Genomic DNA, 23,991 nt, shown 5'->3' with positions numbered 1-23,991 from the left:
GCCGCGGTTTGCTCTCGCGTTCCCCGAACCCCCCTGCAAACCGCAGGGAAGGAGACCTGCTTGCTCGGGGGTTCGGGGAACGAGAGAGCAAACCGGGAAAGGAGACCAGCTTCGCCACGGTTTGCTCTCGCGTTCCCCGAACCACCCTGCAAACCGCAGGGAAGGAGACCTGCTTGTTCGGGGAACGCGAGAGCAAACGCAGCGAAGCTGGTCTCCTTTCCCGGTTTGCTCTCGCGTTCCCCGAACCACCCTGCAAACCGCAGGGAAGGAGACCTGCTGGTTCGGGGAACGAGAGAGCAAACCGGGAAAGGAGACCAGCTTCGCCGCGGTTTGCTCTCGCGTTCCCCGAACCACCCTGCAAACCGCAGGGAAGGAGACCTGCTTGTTCGGGGAACGCGAGAGCAAACCGCGGCGAAGCTGGTCTCCTTTCCCGGTTTGCTCTCGCGTTCCCCGAACCACCCTGCAAACCGCAGGGAAGGAGACCTGCTGGTTCGGGGAACGAGAGAGCCAACCGGGAAAGGAGACCAGCTTCGCCGCGGTTTGCTCTCGCGTTCCCCGAACCACCCTGCAAACCGCAGGGAAGGAGACCTGCTTGTTCGGGGAACGCGAGAGCAAACCGGGGAAGGAGACCAGCTTGATTACCAGAGGCTTCCTCAGGTATGCTGGGATACCTGCTTATTCCACGGAGGTCAAGAAAAGCGCTGGTAAGTGTCTATACTTGATTACCAGCGCTGGATCACCAGCGCTGGATCCTCTACACCCGAGACAAAACGGGAGTACGGCCAGCGCTGCAAACAGGGAGTTGCAGCGCTGGTGGTGCCCTGCAGATGTGTACACCTCCTAAGTTGCAGCGCTGTAACTCCCTCACCAGCGCTGCAACTTTCTGATGTAGACAAGCCCAAAGTGTTAAATGGTTCACAGCTTAGGGTCTGCCTTGTAACACAGGGTGAGGTGTTGTCTCCCTGTATGGAACTGATAAGAGGTGTATGGATGACTGAATGCAGTTAGGTTTTGTTCTTTACAGCAGACTTATGTGATACAATGACACTGAGGTCAGCTGAGCCACTCAAGCTAACATCCTGATTTAAATGAAAAGTGATTTAGGCATTTTCAGTGAAGGGAGCTCAACTCTGGAACTTGCTTCCCCCGCTGCTGTTTCAGAGACTAAATTTGTTGATCTTCAGGTCACTCCTCAAAACTCCTCTTTTCACAGGTTTTTTGGGGAAAAACTGAGTGGGTTCTTATAGTGTGGAGAGAGTCCTGATTTGAGAGGATTTGATATTTTGTACATTGGTTATAATATGTTTAATATTTTATAGGGTTGTCCAGCAATTTAAAAAAATTGCGGTTCATTGTGCTGTTAAACAATAATACAATACCATTCATTTAAATATTTTTCAATGTTTTCTACATTTTCAAATATATTTCGATTACAACACAGAATACAGAGTGTACAGTGCTCACTTTATTTTTGATTACAAGTATTTGTACTGTAAAAACAAAAGAAATCGTATTTTTCAATTCATGTAATACAAGTACTGTAGTGCAATCTCTTTATCATGAAAGTTGAACTTACAAATGTAGAATTATGAACAAAAAATAACCACTCAAAAATCAAACATAAAACTTCAGAGCCTACAAGTCCACTCAATTCTACTTCAGCCAATCACTCAGACAAAGAAGTTTGGTTAAAATTTGCAGGAGATACTGCAGCCCGCTTCTTGTTTACAGTGTCACCTGAAAGTGAAAACAGGCGTTCACATGGCACTGTTGTAGCCTTACGTGCCAGATGTGAATATTTAGTGCATGTCCCTTCATGCTTCAGCCACCATTCCAGAGGACATATGTCCATGCTGATGATGGGTTCTGCTCGATAATGATCCAAAGTAGAGCAGACCAATGCATGCTCATTTTCATCATCTGAGTCAGATGCCACCAGCAGAAGGATGATTTTCTTTTTTGGTGGTTCAGGTTCTGTAGTTTCCATCTCCGAGTGTTGTTCTTTTAAGTCTTCTGCAAGCATGCTCCACACCTCGTCCCTCTCAGATTTTGGACGGCACTTCAGATTTTTAAACCTTGGGTCGAGTGCTATAGCTATTTTTAGAAGTCTCACCTTGGTACCTTCTTTGCATTTTGTCAAATCTGCTGTGAAAGTGTTCTTAAAACAAACATGCTGGTTCATCATCTGAGACGAAATATATGGCAGAATGCAGGTAAAACAGAACAGGAGACATACAATTCTCCCCCAGTAAATTCAGTCACAAATGTAATAATTAACGCATTATTTTTTTTTAACGAGCATCATCAGTATGGAATCATGTCCTCTGCAATGGTTGCCGAAGAATGAAGGGGCATACAAATGTTTAGTATATCTGACATGTAAATACCTTGCAACACCACCTACAAAAGTGCCATGTGAACGCCTGTTCTCACTTTCAGATGACATTATAAACAAGAAGCGGGCAGCAGTATTTCCTGCAACTTTTAACCATACTTGTTTGTCTTAGTAATTGGCTGAAGTAGGATTGATTGGACTTGTAGGCTCTAAAGTTTTATGTTTTATTTTTGAGTGCAGTTATTTTTTTGTACATAATTCTACACTTGTAAGTTCAACTTTCATGATAGAGATTGCACTATAGTACTTATATTAGATGAATTGACAAATACTATTTATTTTGTTTTTACAGTCCAAATATTTGTAATAAAAATAAAGTGAGCACTTACACTCTGTATTCTGTTGTAATTGAAATCAATATATTTGAAAATGTAGAAAACATCCAAAATATTTATTAAATTTCAATTGGTATTCTATTGTTTAATAGTGCGATTAATCACGATTAATTTTTTTAGTTAATTGCGTGAGTTAACTGCGATTAATCAATAGCCCTAATATTTTATACTTGTTCCTAGAGTTCCAGGTGGATGTATTTTAAAATAAATCTAAATAGAGAACTTCAGGGATATGCAAAGCTTCACTTATGGCCTATACTTTCGGTATAGAATGTATGGAACAAATGGTCAGAGCTGATCGTTGGCAGAAAGATGCATATGTATATGGACTAGAACCTCAGCTGATGTAAATAGGTGTAGCTCCATTAACTTCAATGAAGCTATATTGATTTACACCAGTTGAGGATATGGCACATAAAAGCCTGAAATAAATGTCATAGTTGCCCAAAACAGGTAGATCCATCCCTGTGACAGAGCTTTAGGATCTGATTTTTAAAAGTGAGCAGGAGTTCTGAACCACAAAGCAGTTCTAAGTGAAAACACTGGGTGAAATTCTGTGAGCAGTGTTATGCAGAAGGACAAACTAGATGGTTTTAATGGTCTATTTCTGTTCTTAAAATTATATTTTTCCTGAAACCTACTTTTCTAAATTAAATGATGCAGTTGTCTGTTCTCCCCCACCCCAATAAGGTTTTAGTCAATAATATTCTTAAACTTTTGTCCCTAAATGTTCAAGAATCACTACTGACTTTGCCTAAGTTTTTGGGTGCCTGATTTTCAGAAAGAGTCCTGACTTCAGAATGTGCTGTGTACTAGCCTTCTGCAAATTAAACTCCTTTAAGGTGTCTCAGGTTGTGCCCCTAAAATCACTAGTTACTCTTGAAAATTTAAATTAAAAAAATTAGATATTACCAGAACTGTCAAAAACTCTCTATTCTCTATTTTCTTTTATCCCAGAACAAATTTTCATAGCCAAATTATTCCTTGAAATTCTTTTCAGTGGAAATATTGATTGTTTTAACCATACTAGTACTATTAGATACCATAACTGTTTTCATATGTTACAGGTTCCTCATTGTATGAGTACCAGTCTGTTGCATATGGTCCCAATTTCAGAGTCCCACATGCTTCCAAGCCAACTGCATCTGAGTAGAGTGTATTCACTGTTTCTAGCTCAAGATCTACAGGCCACACTCCCAGGAGCAGACATTGTCTCTTACCTTTCTTTGGGATGTCGGGAACCACCATCCAGCTGCCCTAGACCCCCCAAATCAGTGTCTGTGACCTACTGAGTCCCTCTCCAGTTGCTGCTTACACATGGTCCCTCAGAGGTTCACTTAGGCTGGGGCACTCCAGCCTTCTAGTTTAATTCCTTCTGGGACGCATTGCAGGTGGAGCAAGGAACACAGACTTAGCAAAGGAATGTCTTAACCACAGAAACTTTACTTTTAAAACACTCAGTGGTTACAGATCTTTGAAAACAAACAAAAGTCTTGTCAGATCTCACCTCTTCTGGTGTATCCGTGGTTTGTCAGTGTGTTTTGTTAGCATAATCCCTCCTGCTCTCACTCTCCTGCATATCTTCCTTATATATGGCAATTGTCAGCCCCCACCTAACTAGAGCAGCTCCTACTCTCAAATAGACATCTCTCTGCCATGTGCTCCACTGGAAAACGCCACTCCAGCCTTCAATCATACATACCTCACCCCCTGGGAACCCTCAGTAGGAAGTCTGTTGCCTGTCAATTGTTGGCCCTCTTCCATGGAACTGATTGCCTCAGACTGTGAACTGGATTACTTCTCAGTAATAAGAGACAAGGACCTGAAGAAGAGCTCTGGATAAGCTTGAAAGCTTAAACAGAAGTTGGTCCAGTAAAATATTACCTCACCCACCTTGTCTCTCTAATATCCTGGGCCCAACATGGTGGCAATAACAGCACTGCAAACAATTCTCCATGATAGTCCTTTACACCTTGTTGAAGCACTTTTCCTGGGCTCAACATGTTTTTACTCTCAGCAAATTCATCATACAAAATGAATTTTATATTTTGAAATTGACGTATCCTGCTCTGTGCCACATGTATTTGGCAAAGGGAGCCTTAGATAAATCATTTAATTATCTTGAGCATGTACAGTAGGCCTAAGTAATATTCCAAAGAATTTTTGTCTGGAAATGAACTCCAAAGGAATTTTTGGTAGAGTGTAAGTTACAAACTGCATAATAAATTTCCCTTCACAGTTGCATCACTTCTATCTCAAATTCATTAGCAACAAACTTTGATTAATATATTTCTAGTAGAGTTTGATAGATAAGAGGATAAAGCTCTTTGTGGGATTGCATTTTGAATCAGATTTGTGGCTGTAAGTGATATAGCTTTTGTGGTTCCAGATTAATCCCTATGGTGCACACTAGAAAACAACCACATATAATTCAACATAATTTTTATTGATTTCATTTATTGTTTAAGGTATTCTATCTGAGACATCACTGAGTTTGCATTTTATCTTAGCCCTAGAGGAGGTTGACTTCCCAGGTCACAACTAATAAAGTTATTTGTTTGGCTTCATTAAGAGATTGTGAACCAGGTTTCCTAGTCATCTAAGGTTACACAGAGCTAAGTGGCTTTAAAAACAGCCAGAAATAGACATTAGAGACTTTCTCTTGAATATGGGAATACTTTGTTTCCTCCTACACTAGCTTCACCTGACTGACACACACCCACAACTGGTGTAAGTAGAAAGGATGGGGCAAGACATGGGCATTTGAAAGGTGGAATTGAGTAGGAAGGGGGATGGTAGAGTATAGCTGATTCCATAACACCTTACCACTTCAGTTCTCAAAAAAAATTACAGTCCTGTAATGTATTCATGAAGGAGAACAGAAATTGAAGTATAGTTCTGGACACTATTTCTTGTCTAATTTTTTTTTGTTTTACTGTTTGACTAATCAAAATGACTCTATAGAGGTCCTCATTGATCATCAGTTAACAGGACTTAGAACTAATTTTGGTGAAGTATTAAAAGGTACTTATTATTTTGATTGAATGATAGTGCCAAACATTATTACCTTAAACAGCTAGAGGAATTATTTGTGCTTCAGGTAAAGAAACTTTTTTTATAGGTCTGTGACCAAAAAATACCAAACATGGAATGCTTCATTACTCTCAAGGAAAACTGAACACTAGAGGAAAGCTAATAGTTATGACTCCAATTCTGCTGGATGTTGTATGCAGGAAGACTCTTAAGCCTGTACACTGTTCCACTGAAGTCTGTGCAGGCATAAGTATCTTCCCCTGTAGTTCTGGGCCTCAGTATTATAACAGAATTTTTTTTCTGCTGCAGTTGTCAAGATTTTTGTTTCCAGATTCTTAGAGCATTTTATGAGTGTGCCAAAGTATAAAGGTGTCTTCAGCATGTAAAGGATTACCAGGTTCCCATCAGATTAGGTGATCCGATGGGGTTATAAAAGGAAAAGGGAAGCTGATACAGAAGGGGCTGTCACAGGGGATGGATGTGTCCTGTATCCTCCAAGTTGGCTGAGCTGGAAAGGTGTTTGGTGTCTATTACCCAGTAGTTTGAGTTGATTTGTTCTGATTTTGAGTTGGTTGGGGCTTTTTTGGAAATAAAGCAAGACCTGAAGAAAGGGATGTGAAGAGACCTGTAGTTGGAACTTTATTTTTCCTTCCCCAGTTGGTGAGTTTGCATGCCAGCTTACAGTGAAATGTTCTAAATACTTATAAAACCATAAGTGCAATGTTTGAACAAGTTTTGTCACTCTTTTTTTTGTTTCACTGATTTTATTTACATTTGGAATTCCTTTGATATCCAGTACTTGCAGGCTTGCAAAGTATTTTCACTCTTGATGTATTTTGTAGTTTGTCACAGGATATGTTATAAAATTGAATAAAAATGTATGGAATCCATCGAGGAGGAGGATGATCAAGTAATCTATTCATATCCAGATCCTTATTGGGTAGCATTTATCCCTGGAACAAGTCCTATTCACCGTAGCTTACAGCTAAGTTTCATCCCATGAGAGAACAAGCTGTTTTGCAGATGTGTATTGTTTGATTTCTTTCTGTTTAATTCATAGGGAATCTAGTTTTTACGTGCTGAAAATCATTACAACCTAGAAGACCTATGGAGCTGATTTCTACTACAAATGTATAGGACATAATATAGTGAATGTTTTCTTCTGATTGTTCAAAATTCATATCATACGTGGAGCTTGTAAGGAAGAGGGAGGGAAGTGATATTCAGTACTAGTGATGCACCATTTAACTTTCCTGGAATTATGAGCCTGGACAAGAATTGGTTACTCCACATGTTGCCTGGATAATGCAGGGTAGCACAACTACACTTCTTATACACAATTAACTTTTTAAAGGGGGAAATATTTATCAGAGTTCCAAATGATATAAAATACTTATCACTCCAGAACTTAAGGGAAAGAAAAATCAGAAAACAGTTCACTTGGGCCATGTCTACTCCAGAAAGTCTTCCCAGTAGCATTTGTGCCGACGTATAACTGCTGACATGGTAACCTCACTAGAGCATGTGCACACTTGGCTGCCTTTGCTGGTGCGTGCGTCCTCACAGCAAGAGGTTGTATCAACACAAGACATGATGTCCTGTGGATAGACATCCCAATGTTTCCCATGCCTCTATCCAGTGCGCAGCCTTGAGCACCACTTTTGCAGTGCATTGTGGGACAGCAGCATTCCTCTCAAGGAACTGTGGGAACTTTGGGGTGTCAGGTTCCCACAATTCCCTCTGTTCCAGACCCTGGATATTTTTTGGTACTTTTTTTTTTTTTAATTCCCACCGTTCCTCCCTTCCATCCCATAATCTGCTCTTCCTTGTGTCAGTTTTTAATCTCTCTGCTATTTCAGCAGAATCATGGATGCTGAACAGGTCAGTGGAGTTCTCATATATGTTTTAGAGACAGGGAACCTGATTGTTCTGTGTTTGTGGTACTTTAACTATCGCAGAGGCCGGTCATAGAGCAGTGAAAATGAGAATACTGAGAAAGCATGGATTATGTGGATAGTGAATGAAAATTGCCAGCTATTCGCGCATTAGCGCAGTGCTTCTGGGCTCATGAAACGAGCACATAGAGGTGGGACTGGATTGTGATGCATATCTGGGAGGATTATCAGTGGCTGCAGAGCTTTCAGATATGGAAGGCCTGGAGTAGTATGCTGAGCTCACTTAAGCCTTCCTGTATGGAGATGCCAAAATGAGTGCTGCTTTGATGGTGGAGAAACAGGTAATGATTGTGCTGTGGATGTTTGTGGCCCTGATTGCTATCTGTCAGTGGACAGTCAGTTTGACATTGGCAAGTCTATGGAGGGGGGGCAGTAGTCATCCAGGTGTGCATGGCTGTTGAGGATTGTGAGTCTGAGCAAAGTTCGGAAAAGAAGAAAGGGATTCAGGTCAATGGACTTCAAAAATTGTGGTGGAGTGACAGGATGCGTATTCTGATTTGCCTCTTCCCCTCCCCTCCCCCAACTTTGCTTCTGTGTACATAATCAAAAACTGTTACTTTTCCCGAGTTACAAAAGTGTGATGGATCACCATGGATGTATCATTGACATTATCTCTGGATGGTCAAGGAAAGTGCATGATGCTTGCATCTTTAGGGATAAAGGATTTTTGAAAAGCTGCAAGCAGGGCCACTTTTCTTGGAATGGCACATTTATATTAGTGGGATTGTAATGCAAACTGTTGGGGACCCAGGCTATCCTTTGTTTTCCTGGATCGTGAAGCTATACACTGGGCACTTGGACAACAGGAAGGAAAGACTTAACTGTCATCTGAACAGTTGCAGGATGACTATTGAATGTGTATTTGGTAGACTTAAAGTACTCTGGAGATACCTCATGAGTAGCCTGGATCTCAATGAGCCAAACATTTCTATTAGTTAATTATGTTTTACCTAATTGCTCAGCAAAGGGGGGGCATATTCTTGGCAGGGTAGGGGAAAGAGGAGGAAACATGGATTTTTTTGAATGACTGGCTGCTTGAGCACAGTGAGCAGCTGTATGGCTGAAGAGGCCTTAAGAGTGATAGTGTGTCATGATCAGGCAGCATGCTGCTTTGTTAGTTTGTCTCTTCTTGGATAAACTGCACTTGGCTTGTATATGTATTTTCAATGAATTGTTAACACATTTCATGACTCTGAGGGGAATCAGATTTAGTGGGGAGTGGTCACGTCTGTTGGGTAAGACAGCATGTAAACCAGGATTTTCACAAAGTAGAACTACTGGGCAGTAACAAACAACAAAAATACTTGTAAATCATTTAAGAACAAAGTGCAAGGTGTGGATAGCTTCTGCATGAATCACAGGTCAGTGTATAAATACAAATAGCAATTCTTGTTTTCCACTGGGTTCAGTGGAAATGATACTGTGGCATGCTATGCTGGCAGGAAACGAATATGGCCCAGGTCCCAGGATGATAGAAATGTACATGCAGTGAAGTGGCTGCTGGTGTGTAAGTCTTTGGGAGTTTTGCTCCATAAAGCTTTGTAGCACTTGGGTTTGCTGTCTGAGGAGCTGTATAATATCTTGGTGCAGTTTCCTGTGCACCTCTAGGTCCTTCTGCCTTTTTCCTCAAATGAGCATTCCCTAGTTTCTTCTTGTAGTCTAGTTGATGGATTGATGTATTGATTATTGATTAATCCTTTAGAATCAGATCATTAAGTGGTAGCTAAGGGTTTGGTCTCCTATACTTTTTGGGGACTGTAAGTTTATTTATGGGTCAGCCTAATTCATGCCAGCCTAATTCAGGTCAAAGGCCCTGTTTGGCTAAGCTAAATATCTTACAGACCTGGGGCCTGTAGGTCTTTTGTGTTACAGCCTTAATCAACCCCTACCTCTTACCTATATACTTATTATAAGCAAATACACCCCTCTCAGTATTATACCCAGTACTGGTATCCTACTTATAGCCTTATCCTATATCTATTTTAGCATTAGCTACATTGTGTACTGACCGCAGCACTCCCAAACAGATGAATGAACGTGTCCTTCCTTGTCTGTTTCTTCATTCTCCTAATCGAGGCCAGGCCTGCAGGAGATGCCCCTCAAGGATACCTCAGCCAAGGCCACTGATCAAGTGCTAGAAAGGAATTGTTAGATTTAAAAGGTTATCAAACAGGAAGAGAAAAGTGACAAAACTACCTAAAACTTTATAGTAAAAATCTTCATGCAGATATGAAGTCAGGCTTGGTATGAGGCTGTGCAGCAGTTATCGGCATGGTGAGAATGTAGCCATGAAGGCTGGGGTAGATTGTAGGGAGTCCCCAGTAATAACTATAGGGATAGTGAAGTCAGTATTGCTATACTGATAGACAGCGATGATTCTAGCTGATGTATCGCTCCTGAAGGTGCTAAGTCCCAGAGAAGGCAACTGCTCAAGTTTTCCAAGGTTCATATGTTTCTGGGCTTTCAACAGCTCTGGTACCACTGGAGCTCATGGCAGAGTGGTATGGGAATGTGCCCTACCATGGCGGAAGAGACCATGGCAGCCCGTCCTACAAATGTGCAGTCAAAGAGTAAAGAATGCCTGCTTGAAAACTTCATCAAGATCGTGCCAGGACAAAAGGCCTTTGAACTCCACAAGTGGAAAAGGGTGGTTTCCACTGCCTACTCTGCAAGCCAGGACAAAGCCAAGCCACCATAGCCAGCAGCATACAGTCTACTTCTTTCTACCCCATAATCCAAGCACAGCATGCAAGAAATTTGTTTTGAATTTGGACACTCATATTGGAAAACCAACGTGCTGATTTTTTCATCTTTACATAGCTGGACTTGCACTGCACTTTCCCCCCACAAAAGCCAAGGAAATCCAAGGAAAGCCAAGGTCCAGTGTCCAGTGTCATTCTGAAGGCTTCAGGAGTAGGTTCCACCCTTCATCCTAGGCCCTGCAGATTTTCTGCTGCTGTTGGTAGAAAAAGTTGGCAATTCAATTTCTCCCAACAATTTTGTATTCTAACTTTAATTTGCATTTTTATGCACTAGCGACCTATAATCAATCATTCCTCTTCTAGGTGGGTATTTGGTAGCACAGACGTTTCAGTCAGTCAGATATGCCACTTCAGCACCTTCCCTCTTCGAGTTCTCTGCCTCCCTCGGGCAATGTGAACTGCCGTGCAAGCACTACACTGAGTCGAAGCAGCATTCCCTATGTGCAATGACATTCACCGGCCCTACACAGGGTGAATTACATAGCCAGCCAACCTCGCACTGCCAGCGCACAGGGCTCTGAGTTGGACTGGCAGCTCAGGTCCCCTCCCCTCCCCTGAGGAGCCACACCTCCAGTACAGGAAAGGTGGGAATGGGTCTCCCTGTCTCTCCACCCCTTCCCTACTCCACAGGCTTTGAGTGCACATTAAAGCATACGGAGAACTTTAGGCAGTTTCTGACTAGAGCAGAGATATGTGAGGATTCCAGTCCCAATGAAGCGACACCATTATGAGATTACAGAAGAGTAACTGAGAAATCCATTCCCATGTTCAAAATGGCTCCTGAGTAAAGGCCTGAGTGGAACTAGGTTGCTCTTAAAGTACTTATTTGGGTGCTAGTTAGCCTGTGGGATCAGGCAGGCAACCTTTCAGGTTCTTAGAGATATCTAGCAACTTACTTCTACAGATAACATTTGTACCAATACCCTTCCTTGGTTGAGTATAAACAGCCAGGGGAAGTACCACACATGCACCAAACACTTCAGCACCTCCCCACTCGCCCTAGCAAACTTTCTGTGCAGTACTTTTCCAGGACAGGATGCCAGTGGCTTGCCAGGAATTCATTAATATTAATAATATATCTTTCCTTTCAAACATTATTTGATGCATGATTTTGTAGAGACACCACCTCTGATATCTTGTGCATATAAGCATAAAGTGAGAAGCTGTGTGGAGGAACAGTAGAGAAATTAGAGCTGAAATAACAATGAGGGTTGAGGCCTCTATGAAAGCCAGCATAAAAATCCATTAGTCACTATGAAGCGCCCGGGTATCCAAGAAGGAACTGTTACTTTAGCAGAGATAAAAATCTGGAGCAGAAGCTTCCAAGGAAACGTAATTACGTTTTCTACCAAACCAACAAAATTCTCAGTGTGACAATGATGAAACGAGCATTCGTTTGTGAGAGCTCAAAATCCCTTCTTTCTGATCTACTCTCCACACCCAAAGTCTTCAGGCATGGCTAGTAGTAGTCACAGCAGGGCACAGGTTATAAATTATACATGCATAGACAACAAACGAATTAGTGCCCTGCCCCGAGGGGGGAAAAACATTTGTAACTGTATGGAGATATTTTGGCAAACCAGTAAAGTGCCTGAAACCATTGTGGCTTATTACTAAAAGCAGCCTAGTCAGCAGGCTTGGCTTAACCAAAGTGGGAGGGGAGGGGATTTTGGGTGCCACGGAAAGGGTAGTTTTACCCACGTTCTTCCTGATAAGAATTATGTTGAAGTCACTGATACATGCATTTTAGAAGAGCATGGTATGCCCCAAGAATGTCTGTTGGGGCCTCAAGGCTGGAAACTCTGGAAAAAACCCGCACCTGGTTGATCAATAATCAGAAGGAACCTCTTGCTTGACCATTGAAACTGCTTACTTACCAAGTTTTCTTTAAGGGGCATCTCATTCTATTAAGGGGGAAAAGTTTGAGGTACTTGGACTTGTTTGGACTCTCCCTCTGAATGCATCTTGCAGTCCCAACCGGCAGATGGAAGATTTGGCCACTGGAAGCCTGCCACTGTGTCACTCGAGAGCCACACTCAGCTTTGGTAATTATCATGGGTTGGGGGTGTTTTACTAACCTGTTGCAGATGTGTGTAAGTGCTTGAGACTAAATAAAGTGTAGCTTTACGTGAAAGCACTCTTGTGTTGTCCTGTTTGTGCCAGGCATCTATCGGTCAGATGGCCATGTCTCCCCTGATTTATTTCCTGACACCACCTCGCACATAGTAAAAGTTAGCAAGAGTTTTGGGTTGAAAGAACTCCGGGTAACAACTGGACAGCTGCTTAAAAGGATTAATAACTACCAGTTGTTTAAAATCCTGAAGAGCTTTGAGCCCAATGAATTGCTCATCTAGTGGTCAAAACAAGGGTGGTTCAAACTGTAATTTTATCATCATGATGATTTGCATAGATCCAAAACTTCCTGGCATCAGTCATTTCCTGGCAATGCTCATCCATAGCCAATTTTCTCCAGTGAGCAGGATTGCTGGTTTCATCCTGTGAGTGGGTTTCTCAAAATACATCTATGGAAGCTTCTGCTGAGGACAAAGGATTGACAGTGGTGTGTCTGAACAAAACACTCTCTCTCTGACATGACCATATTGGATCGAACCAGTGATCCAATTAGTTAGTATCCTGCCTGTGATGCTGGCCAGTACCATCTATGTCAGAAGAAGGTATAAGAAGCCAAATAGTGGGCTATTACAGTGCTCACAGGGAAGTATTCTCATGCCTCCCATTAGATGTTGGTTTATGACTGAGGCATGTATATTGTATCTCTTCCAAAATCAGAAAGTAAGCAGAGGTTGAAGCTTCTATGTGGCAATGGAAGTAATGCACTGGGCAGAAAAGAATTTGTTTTCAAGACAATTCACATAAAGGATACAGAAAAGAGGAAACCAGAGAAAGCTGAAGTCCTCTTAATTCTCTGCTGCCCAAAAGGCAGGACTTCCTATACGCCAAGGAACCTATACTGGACCTACAGAAAAGACCAGATCCCTTGAAGCAGGGGCTCCTTCATCCAGATGACGAACACTGATAGTCAACAGCTAATCATTCAAAGAGACGTGTAGTTCAGTATGAATTCTCTCTTAGCTTCTGATATCCAGACAACCAGGAACTCAACCAGGAATTTCATACATTGATCTGGGACATTTTTACATTTCTGGTGAAAGGTAAAACAGAATTCTCTTTGGGGCAGGACTGCCTCTTTATTTGTTCTGTTATTTGTACTGTTCCTGAGACAATGGACCCTGATCTCTAAATGCTACTGTAATGTAAGTATAATAATAATAATCACAAAGTTATAGTGGCTTCAGCTGCATTGGAGTTTCTCAGAATAGTTGATTGGAGACCTACAATCAAGCATTATGGAAACATGGATACAAGTTCTAGTGGCATTCTGTAGGTAGGCATGTTGGACTCCTCCATTTGAGTATCATCAAAGGACAAGATTAATCAAATGACAAGTAATACAGGACAAAATCATTTACCTCTGAAAGGCAGGTTGTGGAATTACTTCCCTTGTCTATATAAGAACCATGCTGCTGTTGTCCTAAGAAATAATGTTCATCTTATAGCTTCAGAAACCTTTCTGTTCAAGATAAATTCGTCTTCCCACAGTGCCTGGGAAATAGTCCAAGGCCATAGTGTCCCAGTTGGAATATTTGTGGTAAATAACGTAACAGTTACTGTACATACTTTTCTGAAGTTGCTGATGTAATAATATGTCTGAGACTACAAAAAAATCTCCTTTTTCAAAGATAAAAGATATATGCATTCAGAAGCAGTGTAATTAATGAAACAAATAGTATAGGTAATTACACAAGGCCTCCTTTTCCTTAACTTGGGAGAAAGAGGACAGGCCAACATTTTAAAGTACTTTTCAGTATTTCATTACATCTGGATGTATTTACCTTAAGTTAACCAAAGCATTTTCAACTGAGTCAGCAGTACGTTTGATTTACAAAAAAGAAAGCAATAACTAGATTTGTTTCCCTCTGGTAACGCACTTTAACATTTTAGGCAATGAATTAAACACTTACATAATTTATTTTCCTTTAATTATTTTGAACTTTTTCCAGTATTTTCCCCCCAGTTTCCCCAAAAAGAAACCATTAGACTACATGTAATAATGGTCCTATAGTAAGAAATATGGTTGTGATGCTGACAGGTTTGATAGACTCTATAAATGCAATGACACAAAAACATATGACTCTGGTCATAACTAGTGGAATTTATTCGCATTATCTATCTTTGCCTGATGACTTGACCTTGTTCAGAATTTCTGCTGCCTTGTTCAGTTCTATAAGACTCACTCCGTATGGTCTGGGTTAGTGGTTTTCAACCAAGGGTTTGCAGAGGTCTTCCAGGAGGTACATCAACTCATCTAGATATTTGCTGAGTTTTACAACAGGCTATATAAAAAGTACTAGCAAAGTCACTACAAACAGAAATTTCATACAGACAATGACTTGTTTATACTGCTCTATATAGTATACACTGAAATGTAAGTACAATATTTATATTCCAGTGAAAAAGTAAGCAATTGTTCAGTTACAGTATACTGTGATACTTTTGTATTTTTGTCTGATTTTGTAAGTAAGTATTTTTAAGTGAGGTGAAACTTGGGAGTATGCAAGACAAATGTAACTCCTGAAAGAGGTACAGTAGTCTGGAAAAGTTGAGAACCACTGTTCTAGGTTATCCAGTGTTTTCAGTTTATAGATTTGGTTTAATTATAGCAGACAGATTGAGCTTTAGGATTTCTCATATTACTTTCTCATTAGAGTTAACAAAGAGGAAATTTTGGGAAATGGCAAGGAGGAGACAAGCTCTAGAAATGAGATGAGAGCTATAAATGCTACATCCCTAATCTCACTTTGTGGGAAGATTGATGGCACCCGACTCCTTTTGATTGTGAATAGAAGTTGGACACCTAATTGCTTTTCGAATTTGTCCTTTAGATCTTTCCTTCTCACATGGGAAAAACCATAGAAAGGGAGAATTACTCAAGGGAAATCCATAAGTAGATGTAAGTTGAGTTACATGAGTGATACTGCCTCCAAGGGAGGGTATTTTGTAGCTACTGTAGGAGCATGGCCTTCCAAGAGCTTGGATATCCAGAGATCTCTGGGTAAATTCTAAGGAAATGAGGACACAGAAAGCTGGTTCCTTTGCACTACTCCCTGACTTCTCTCCTCCCACTTTTACTTCCCTGTCAGAATTCCTTCGGCAGCAGTCACTGGTTCCTTGCCAGTTACATTTCTGTCTCTCACTGATACTATGTGCTGGTGTAACTTTCAGTCATTGGGCAGAAACTATCTCAATCTCTTCTTGTAAAGCACTGTAAATATCCTGGTGCAAGTGTGTTTTAATAACAGTTAAAGAAAATCTTTTGCTTCCTTCAAGGTTGACTTCTCCTGCAACTGAAGAATTTGAATAATGAAAAATGAGATTCTTGTTTTGTATCAGGAAAAAAACAAAACTGGAAAAATCAAGAAATCATGAGTTTGTTGTGGCAAAAATAGCCATTTTAGCTGGGGCGGGCGGAAATCACAATTTTTTTCAAACAGATTAGTGTATTTTTATTGGGAAGTGTACCAAAACATTCATTCAAATTGGAAAAATACATAACATAAAATATTGCTATATTATTAGAAAAATTACAGTGTCTTGTTTTAAAAAAGCGTTTTATGCATTTTTAAAATTACACGATTTTCTAGTATTCCTGTCATCTCTAAACACATTTTTGTATAAAGGAAGGGTATGCTTTTGAAAAGCACTTTTGTTTGGGAGTCTGAGTCCTGCAACACTCATCAGTTAAACTTCTCAATGAAAACAAAGTGTATCTTCACACTTATGTAACCCTTCTGCCCCTCTGAGTTGGCAGCAACAAGGGCCGGGTTCAGTATCCAGAGGTTCCGTTTCAGTAACACAATGCATAACCGGTTCGAGCCCCCACCCAGTGACCTGGGACACTCACATACCACACCCCCCCGGGCGCCTCTAGGAGGCAATACTTCCCCTCTCACAAGCACGGAGTCTGAGTGTAGCAAAATCTTTTTAATAAAGGAAGGAATCAATGCAGCATCCCATTGGAGAAACACCACAAACAGGGTTATAACACAAACCATAAACAAAAACCCACCTCCAAGTACGTTTGGCACTGTCCTTTTTCCCCTTAGGGTTTTAAGTCCAATCACCCCAAAGTCCAACAACCCAAAAGTCTCTGGTCAATGCCAGCCCAGAGTTCAAGAGTTATCTGTAGAGGTCCCTCCCCCCAGCCTGGGTAGAAAGGGGCACCTTACATGGTCTGGGGCCAACTGCCCTGCCTCTCCGTGGGTTCTGGTTCTGCTTCTGCCTTCTCCACAAACTGCTCCGCTTTACCAGCCGTCCTCAGGAACTGCTCTGCTCCATGAGCCGCTCTGCAAAACTGCTCAGCTCCACTCGTCCCACAGCTACTCCGCTCTGCTGCCACCAGCTGTCCCGTGATCCGTGCCAGCCGTCCCCACAACTGCTCCACTCCGCCAGCTGCTCTGTTCCACAGTATATCTTCAGGCTCCCCCACTAGTTAGCACAGTACTCAGTGCTCTCAGCTCAGTCATTTCAGTTCTTTCGTGATTTCAACTCTTAGTGATCTCAGGTCTTAGTGGGGGAGCCCCAGTGCTAGTGCACCATTAGCCCAAAGTGCATTCAGCTCAGTAACCTGTATTTAGATTCTTCAGGGAATAAAAAAAAAAAAATCAACTCTGACATTCCACAGGGGAGAGAGGAGGGGGTGCAACTGGTGCTTCTGGCTCCACAAGGAGCCTGCACCACCAGGCACAGATACCTGTCCCCAGCCTCTCTCAGTTCACTGGGTTTTGGAACCCATGTCCCTTGTCTAGTAAGTACCACCCAACTGAGGGTGAGTCATTTGTCACCAAGCAGTCCCACCGCTCAGCAGTCTGGGATAGGGTAGGCGTGCCTATGCAAATACACTCTCTGACATTCTTTCCACCAGATGTCAGGGTAGAGTTTATCCTGACTCTGCTTACACTTGTAAGGGTAAAAATTAAATTTAAATAAAATATCTGAATACTAAAGACATTTTAAAGGGGTCACTTGAATGGCTGTGACTTTAAAGAAAGCACACACATTGTGGAATCCATGACAATCCACCAGCCTTAATAATAATAAACCAATTTATTAATTTTTTGTTTTAAAAAGGAAAGCAAGAGTTGATGGAGGAGGAGGGATTATTGAGTATGTTAATTAGAAACAACTCAAGGGAAAAGTTAGGAAATTAAAATCCACAGAATCAGCATGGAAGGTAGCTAAAAAACATTGAGTCCCAAGATATGTCATGATATTAAAAAAACAAAAATGATTAAACAGCAAGGTTCAAGTGTTCGAGTCACCAAAAATGTAGAAATTCAGCACAAGCGAGAACAGCGGAGTAGAGTCTAAATGTTGTTAGGTGCATTCTAAAATACAGATTAAAGAGGGCTAAGAAGAATTTTGAAGAACAAATATCAAAGGATGATACGATAAATTCACTACATCAGAAATAAAGCCATCGAATGGCCTGTTGACTGTTAACTGTACCAGACCCTCGCATACCTTTATGATGGGTACAGAAGGAAATGAAACATGTAGACAAGATAAGCACATCCTAATATATTGATTTCAGTAGAATGTGAATGGGCAATAGTAGCACAGTGGGTGCATTGAGAGCCAGGTAAACTTGTTAAAATGAAAATAATTTCAGAGCCAGACTTAATAGGGGCAGATATTTAGGCAAGCTTCTCCATGTAGCTTTGCTAATCCTGACCTGTTAATTAACTCTTCTAGTACTGGACTTCTCCTGAGTGGAGAAAAATAATTATTGTATTGATAGTTTTATGATTAGTAAAAAATTCATCAAAGATTAAACTACTCTTACATTTCTAACCTGAGATTTGAGCGCAGATCGGCAATTGCAAATGTCTAATGTGGTGCACTATATTATTTTGCTTCGTTCCTTGGATTTTAAAAAGATGATCATATCAAGATAAAAACTTGGCTTACCTAAATGTTCCCGTTGCCTCTTTTGAGACAAAGCTGCAGTATTGACTTGTTCTTACTACTTCTTGCTAGTTGTTGACCTAAAAACTGAGTTAAAATAGCAATAATTTTCTGTATATCTTACACTGTCTTGTATGTGTATTGCAACCCAGAATTCAGAATGTAGACTGGGACATAGTCTGTCACTTGGTAAACAGAATGTAAGCTCCTAGAAGTGAAGGTGTCTCGCTGAAATGTCCAGTTCTCTGCATAATCATCAAGACAGTTGCAACATGTTCTGGACTGTGTATGTGTAAAAAAAATTTTTTTAAACTACAGTAAACTTACCTTCTGGAGAGAGTATCTCTTGCAGAAGACTCCATTGCATTCACTGTTGTCATAAATTACATGCAGCTAAACAAAAGAATTTTATACATGTCTATTGTAATACATTTTTATACATTAATTTCATGCTAGCACTGGCTACAAAAACATGTTGTTTGCACTGCAAATATTAATTTTGTTAAACTTCCAGTTCTCACAACTATGAGTTAATGAGGGCAGTGTTGAGAATTAATGGTTGCATTTCCTGTAAATTGAATTACACAGAATATCCTGCAATTGCAGTGGGAACTCATTGTATGTTTAACCTAGCAAATCAATATCTGTGAGTGATCCGAAGCAGAAATCCCAGAATAGTCTATACACTTGTTGAGATGAGATGTGTTTTGAGTGTGGTTTCATGCAGGGAGTTATTTTTCAAAGAGTTGAATGAAAATTTCAACCTGTTTTCCTTCAAATGAACTAGGTGTTGGTGAATTATGATTTTCTAGGGGAAGGAATACAGTCATGTTGTTAAATCATGGGGTGGGGAGTCAGGAGATCTGGCTTCTGTTACTGGCTCTTCCACAGATGTTCAGTGCAATGTTGTACCTCAGTTTCCCTGTCTGTAAAATGAGGATACCTTGAAGATTTAATTCATTAATGCTTGTGAAGTGCCTTGTGAGCCTCATGTAAAGGCACTAGAATAACAGTCTCATTATAAGTTTGTTTGTGCCAGTCGAAGTACCTGATCGTATCCTTCTCCTTAACCCTTCATATATTGCTTGTCTTTTTGGAATGTAAACTAATTAGGGCAGACACCCCAATATAGACCTCTACCTTGATATAATGCTGTCCTTGGGAGCCAAAAAATCTTACCGCATTATAGGTGAAACCTGTTATATTGAACTTGCTTTGATCCACTGGAGCACGCAGCCTCTCTGCCCCCCTCCTGAGCACTGCTTTACCACATTATATCCAAATTCATATTATATCAGGTGGGGTTATATCGAGGTAGCGGTGTATGTATGTTCAACATCTAGCATAATTAGCCTTGGCCCTAGTTGGGACCTGTGGGTGCTACCAGAATATTAAATAACAGTTGTTGGACACGTTTAGTTTTGTATTGCATTTCTTTTTGTGGTATTCATTAAGCACAATAAGTTCATAACCCTTATTCTGAAAATTTTTTAAGCATAAATGTAATATCCAATAGCCAAGTCTCTCTTTTGTGTGCAAATTTAATTTGTTAGGCCTTTGATTTTCAGTACTATTAAAACCTTTTTTTAAACTAAAAGAAGTCCAGATTTTTTGTCATGTTCCCAGTATGTGAGTCTTAGCTGTCAGTTGCACACTTCATTTGAGGTTTGAAGGGACAGAGAATAAGCTCAGTGAAAAATACTTGCACCAGATTTCAGCCCATTGAAGATTAAAATGGTCCTTTGCTTACTCTCTAAAAGAGCTTTAGAGTGGAAACAGTAATGAAATTAAATGCAGCGCTGCTGTCAGGAGATCTTATAAAAATCTCAAGAAAAACTTGTAAAAATTCAAATGTATAACTTTGTTTGAAATGCTTTGTTTAATGATTCTAACACAATAACCCAGAGCACCTTATGTGTTCCTAACACAGCTGTTGTGTTTTTATGAGTTGTATCTGGTTATTATAGATTCCTGAGTTCGAGCTCCTCCAATGTAGAAACATTTGGCAAACCTAATGGGGAATCAGTTTGATTTGATTATGAATTAAAATGGATAAGTTGCAGATCCTTTCTGGGACCTCCTCTGAACTCAGAGCTATTTACCTTATGAAATATTTAGAAGCATTTAGTGCTTTTAAGCAAATAGCTTTATCCTGTGTCCCAAGGGAAAATAATAAAGCTAGGTATGAAAAATTCACTTTTTTTTTTCCTCATAATAGGAAACTCTCAGGTAGTGAAAAGGCATATTTTCAGTCTTCTTGGTTTGCTCTAATGGTAGATAACCATTTTAGAATCTTGGAAGAAATTAGTTTAGCACATTACTGTAGAAACTGTTTAGAATATCCCATAGTTACTTACCCGGCTTCTTAAAGTTAACTGCTGCCTGTGAACTGCAGGATTTAAGATGAGGCTTTTAAAAAGGAATCTATGCAAAGTATGAGAAAGTTTAGCAATTTGCAAATAAAACCTTGATAATTTTGCGTATAAAAGAAGGCTTAACACCCTGCTTTGTGAGTACTTGAGTTTTCATTTACAAACTAGTCAAAAGTACTCTTAACACCCTGCTTTGTGAGTACTTGAGTTTTCATTTACAAACTAGTCAAAAGTACTCTTAACACCCTGCTTTGTGAGTACTTGAGTTTTCATTTACAAACTAGTCAAAAGTACTCTATGTAACATTTTTCAGACTAATTAATAACTTTTTTTGTAATTAAAACATAATTTTACAATCTGAAAATGAGCATATAATTTAAAACACTAAAGTTGAAAGCTTGTAAGGGTAGGGTCTGTGTTTTCTTATCTGTTCAGTCCCTATCACAGTTAATACATAGTGTGTATGTAGTATAACAGCACCTAAAAAACTAACTTACTCCAGTTCAATGACTTTTTTAAATCGATTTTTTTTAAATTGTGTATAATTTTTTTTATAATTTACATATGTATCCTATGTAGTGTGTGTCTATGATATTAATTTGTCAGCTTTATAAATGTCATTTTGGCTCACAGTTTATATGTATTATTCAAGTTAATTATTCCTGTTAGCCTGATTTTCTTACATTAAAACGTGTATCATTTTGAATTATTCATTTAGCTCAAGATCAGGAAGTAGATTGTCTAACTGACGGTAGCAGAATTTAAATCTTTGCAAGCGATTAATGCAACCTATTGTGTATTGTCTTACTACAGCCCCACTACATATGTTCTGGATGAAGATGAGCCTCGCTTCCTTGAAGAAGTTGACTACAGTGCAGAGAGTAATGATGAGCAAGACATTGAATTGGCTGATAATGCAGGCCATTATGAACCCTCTGTTCAGGAAGAGGGGCTTTCTGACTCAGAAATGACAAGGACACACCTGCCTTGAGCTATCTTTGTAGATGCAAAGAAGAAAATGAATATCCTGGTTTTTAGTGGATAGGAAAGAGGGAAGTGTCTGGCTTTCAAGAGGGATGGCTCAAAGAGACAGAAGTAATTGAATCCAGTTTAGCTGAAAGACAATAAATGTGTTTCTGATTTATGATGATATTGGCATTTGTTTTATTTAAGGAATTCAGTGCCTTAATTTGGCACTGAATATATCAAACAATTGCTTTACTATTTCATTTTCTACCAAGTATTGTTGCATGGCTTTTTGTGTCCTTAACCCCCTATAATCACCAACCAATGGATTATAAATTGTAATGTGTCAGGTACAGAAATTAATATTAAAATTCCTTAACAAACCTTTGAGTTTCTTCCTGAAAAATACATATGTACAGGGTTTTTTATTAATTTGTGTGTTTATTGAGGTTGAGGTTTTTCTTCAGAATTATGTTAAATGTTTGATTGTTTGAAGTAATGGAGAGCTTGCTTTGAAACCGTTTCATTCTACAGTTACTAAATTAAAAATGAAAATTTGATCAATTGTTGTGCTTGTTTTTTGATCCTTTAATACACTGAGGTTATATAGCTTTACAGAAGCCATGATTTAAAATATACAATGATCTAAATTACCTTTTTTTAAAAGAATAATTTATTCTTGCAAGATGGCGGTTAGTCCACTAGTCAGAAGCATTTTATGGTGGCTACTGCACCTGCACCTACTACGCTGTTTATGTTTGCATAAAACCCTTCCCTGAAACACAGCATCTCAGGTGAAGAGAGAGGTGTTCATCTCCACAATCAGTTAATATTTAGCTTTGGAAACAAGTTTACTCAGTGACAAGAATTGGCTAAATGTGTATACTGTCTGTATATTTTGCTACCTATTGTTAACAATATTTCTTTAATGTTCTTGTCAAATTATTGTATTGTCAAAATGAGTTCAGTTCATTCTGGGCATGTTTTTAAGGGGAAAGGTGGTATCCATTTTGGTTTAGAGTCTTCCTGTGAGTCAGATTGTTCATGTTCTGGGAATGAACAAAGTCTTTTTGCACCTCCCCTCTACCTCTACAGCTCCATTTTTGCTTAGAATAAGATTTAATGTGAAGCTGAAGTTGCTGCCAAATATTTATAAATCTGAACATTTGCTACAGCAAAAAGTTTAATTATCCTTGCTTGATGTGACCCAATTCTGACTCTTTATTTTTTGAAAAATGCTTGTATAGCATAAGGGGAAATCTAAAAGCATCAAGCAATATCTTTCTATACTTAAACAGATCCCTAACTAAAGAGAGATTTTTAAGTGTCAACAGTGCAAATGAAATGGATGTGTTTCATTTCTTTTTTTCTTTTCTTTTTATTTGGTACATGAAATAAAAACCATAGAGAGCAAGATGGCTTAGGGGATGATCAGTGGAAATGTGAAACCTTTTACCAGTAACTCACTGTTCCAATCCAGTTTAGGTAGGTAGCAACAGTCTGTGCCATCTTGATTTTGAAATTGGGGTAGAGGAGAGAAATGTTGGCATATTTGACCTTGAAATAGTATGCTCTTATGCTTAAATTTTTTTTAAAAATTAAATGATCAGCTGAGAGAAGAAAGGGAATGATAGAACCACCTATATACATTCTCCTCCAAGTTTTTCTTTTTAAGGTCTGACCATCTTAATTGTTCTGTGACCTATATTGGATGAGTAGACAGGCTCAGTCCACTCCCTGGTGAGCAGGTGTTTAGACAGCAAAGTGACATTACAACTGGCACTTTTGGCAATAACAAGAGAAACCAGGCACTGAACCTGGTACTCTCTATCCCCTCATACCACCTAGAGGTCATTCCTCTAGGTCAGGACTGAGACATATTAACATGACAGTGTAGGGAACGTCATATTGCTCCCATTGTGTTGTACCTGTTCTGTGTATAAATTGTCCTTCAGTCTCCAGAACTCTTACTCTAGCACCTTTCATAAGTAATAAATTTGCTTAAATTAACTTGCTGTATTAACACAGCAAGTTAATCAGCATCTCTGTGTAGCTTGACTTTGGTAGTAATATAGTATCAGAAGGACAACCGTGTTAATCTGTATCCACAAAAACAATAAGAGTCCG

The 23,991-nt window shown here is 39.8% G+C and overlaps 1 protein-coding gene across 7 annotated transcripts in view; it reads left to right on the top strand.

Annotated features, from left to right (window-relative positions):
- The window catches only part of AGTPBP1 (ATP/GTP binding protein 1), a 167,671-nt gene extending 145,242 nt beyond the window's left edge, over positions 1 to 22,429 (top strand). For all 7 annotated transcript variants that reach the window (XM_030567724.1, XM_030567725.1, XM_030567720.1 and 4 more), the window contains one exon: positions 21,712 to 22,429. In XM_030567724.1, coding sequence (XP_030423584.1) covers positions 21,712 to 21,889 — 178 coding nt within the window. In that variant the 3' untranslated portion in view covers positions 21,890 to 22,429. The remainder of the gene's footprint in view (positions 1 to 21,711) is intronic.
- Positions 22,430 to 23,991: the final 1,562 nt, after the last annotated feature.

The sequence above is a fragment of the Gopherus evgoodei genome, chromosome 6 (genome assembly GCF_007399415.2).
Source record: "Gopherus evgoodei ecotype Sinaloan lineage chromosome 6, rGopEvg1_v1.p, whole genome shotgun sequence".
In the NCBI taxonomy this organism is placed as follows: domain Eukaryota; kingdom Metazoa; phylum Chordata; order Testudines; family Testudinidae; genus Gopherus; species Gopherus evgoodei.
The sequence above is the reverse complement of the archived record's forward strand: the minus strand, read 5'-3'. Positions and strand labels throughout refer to the sequence as shown.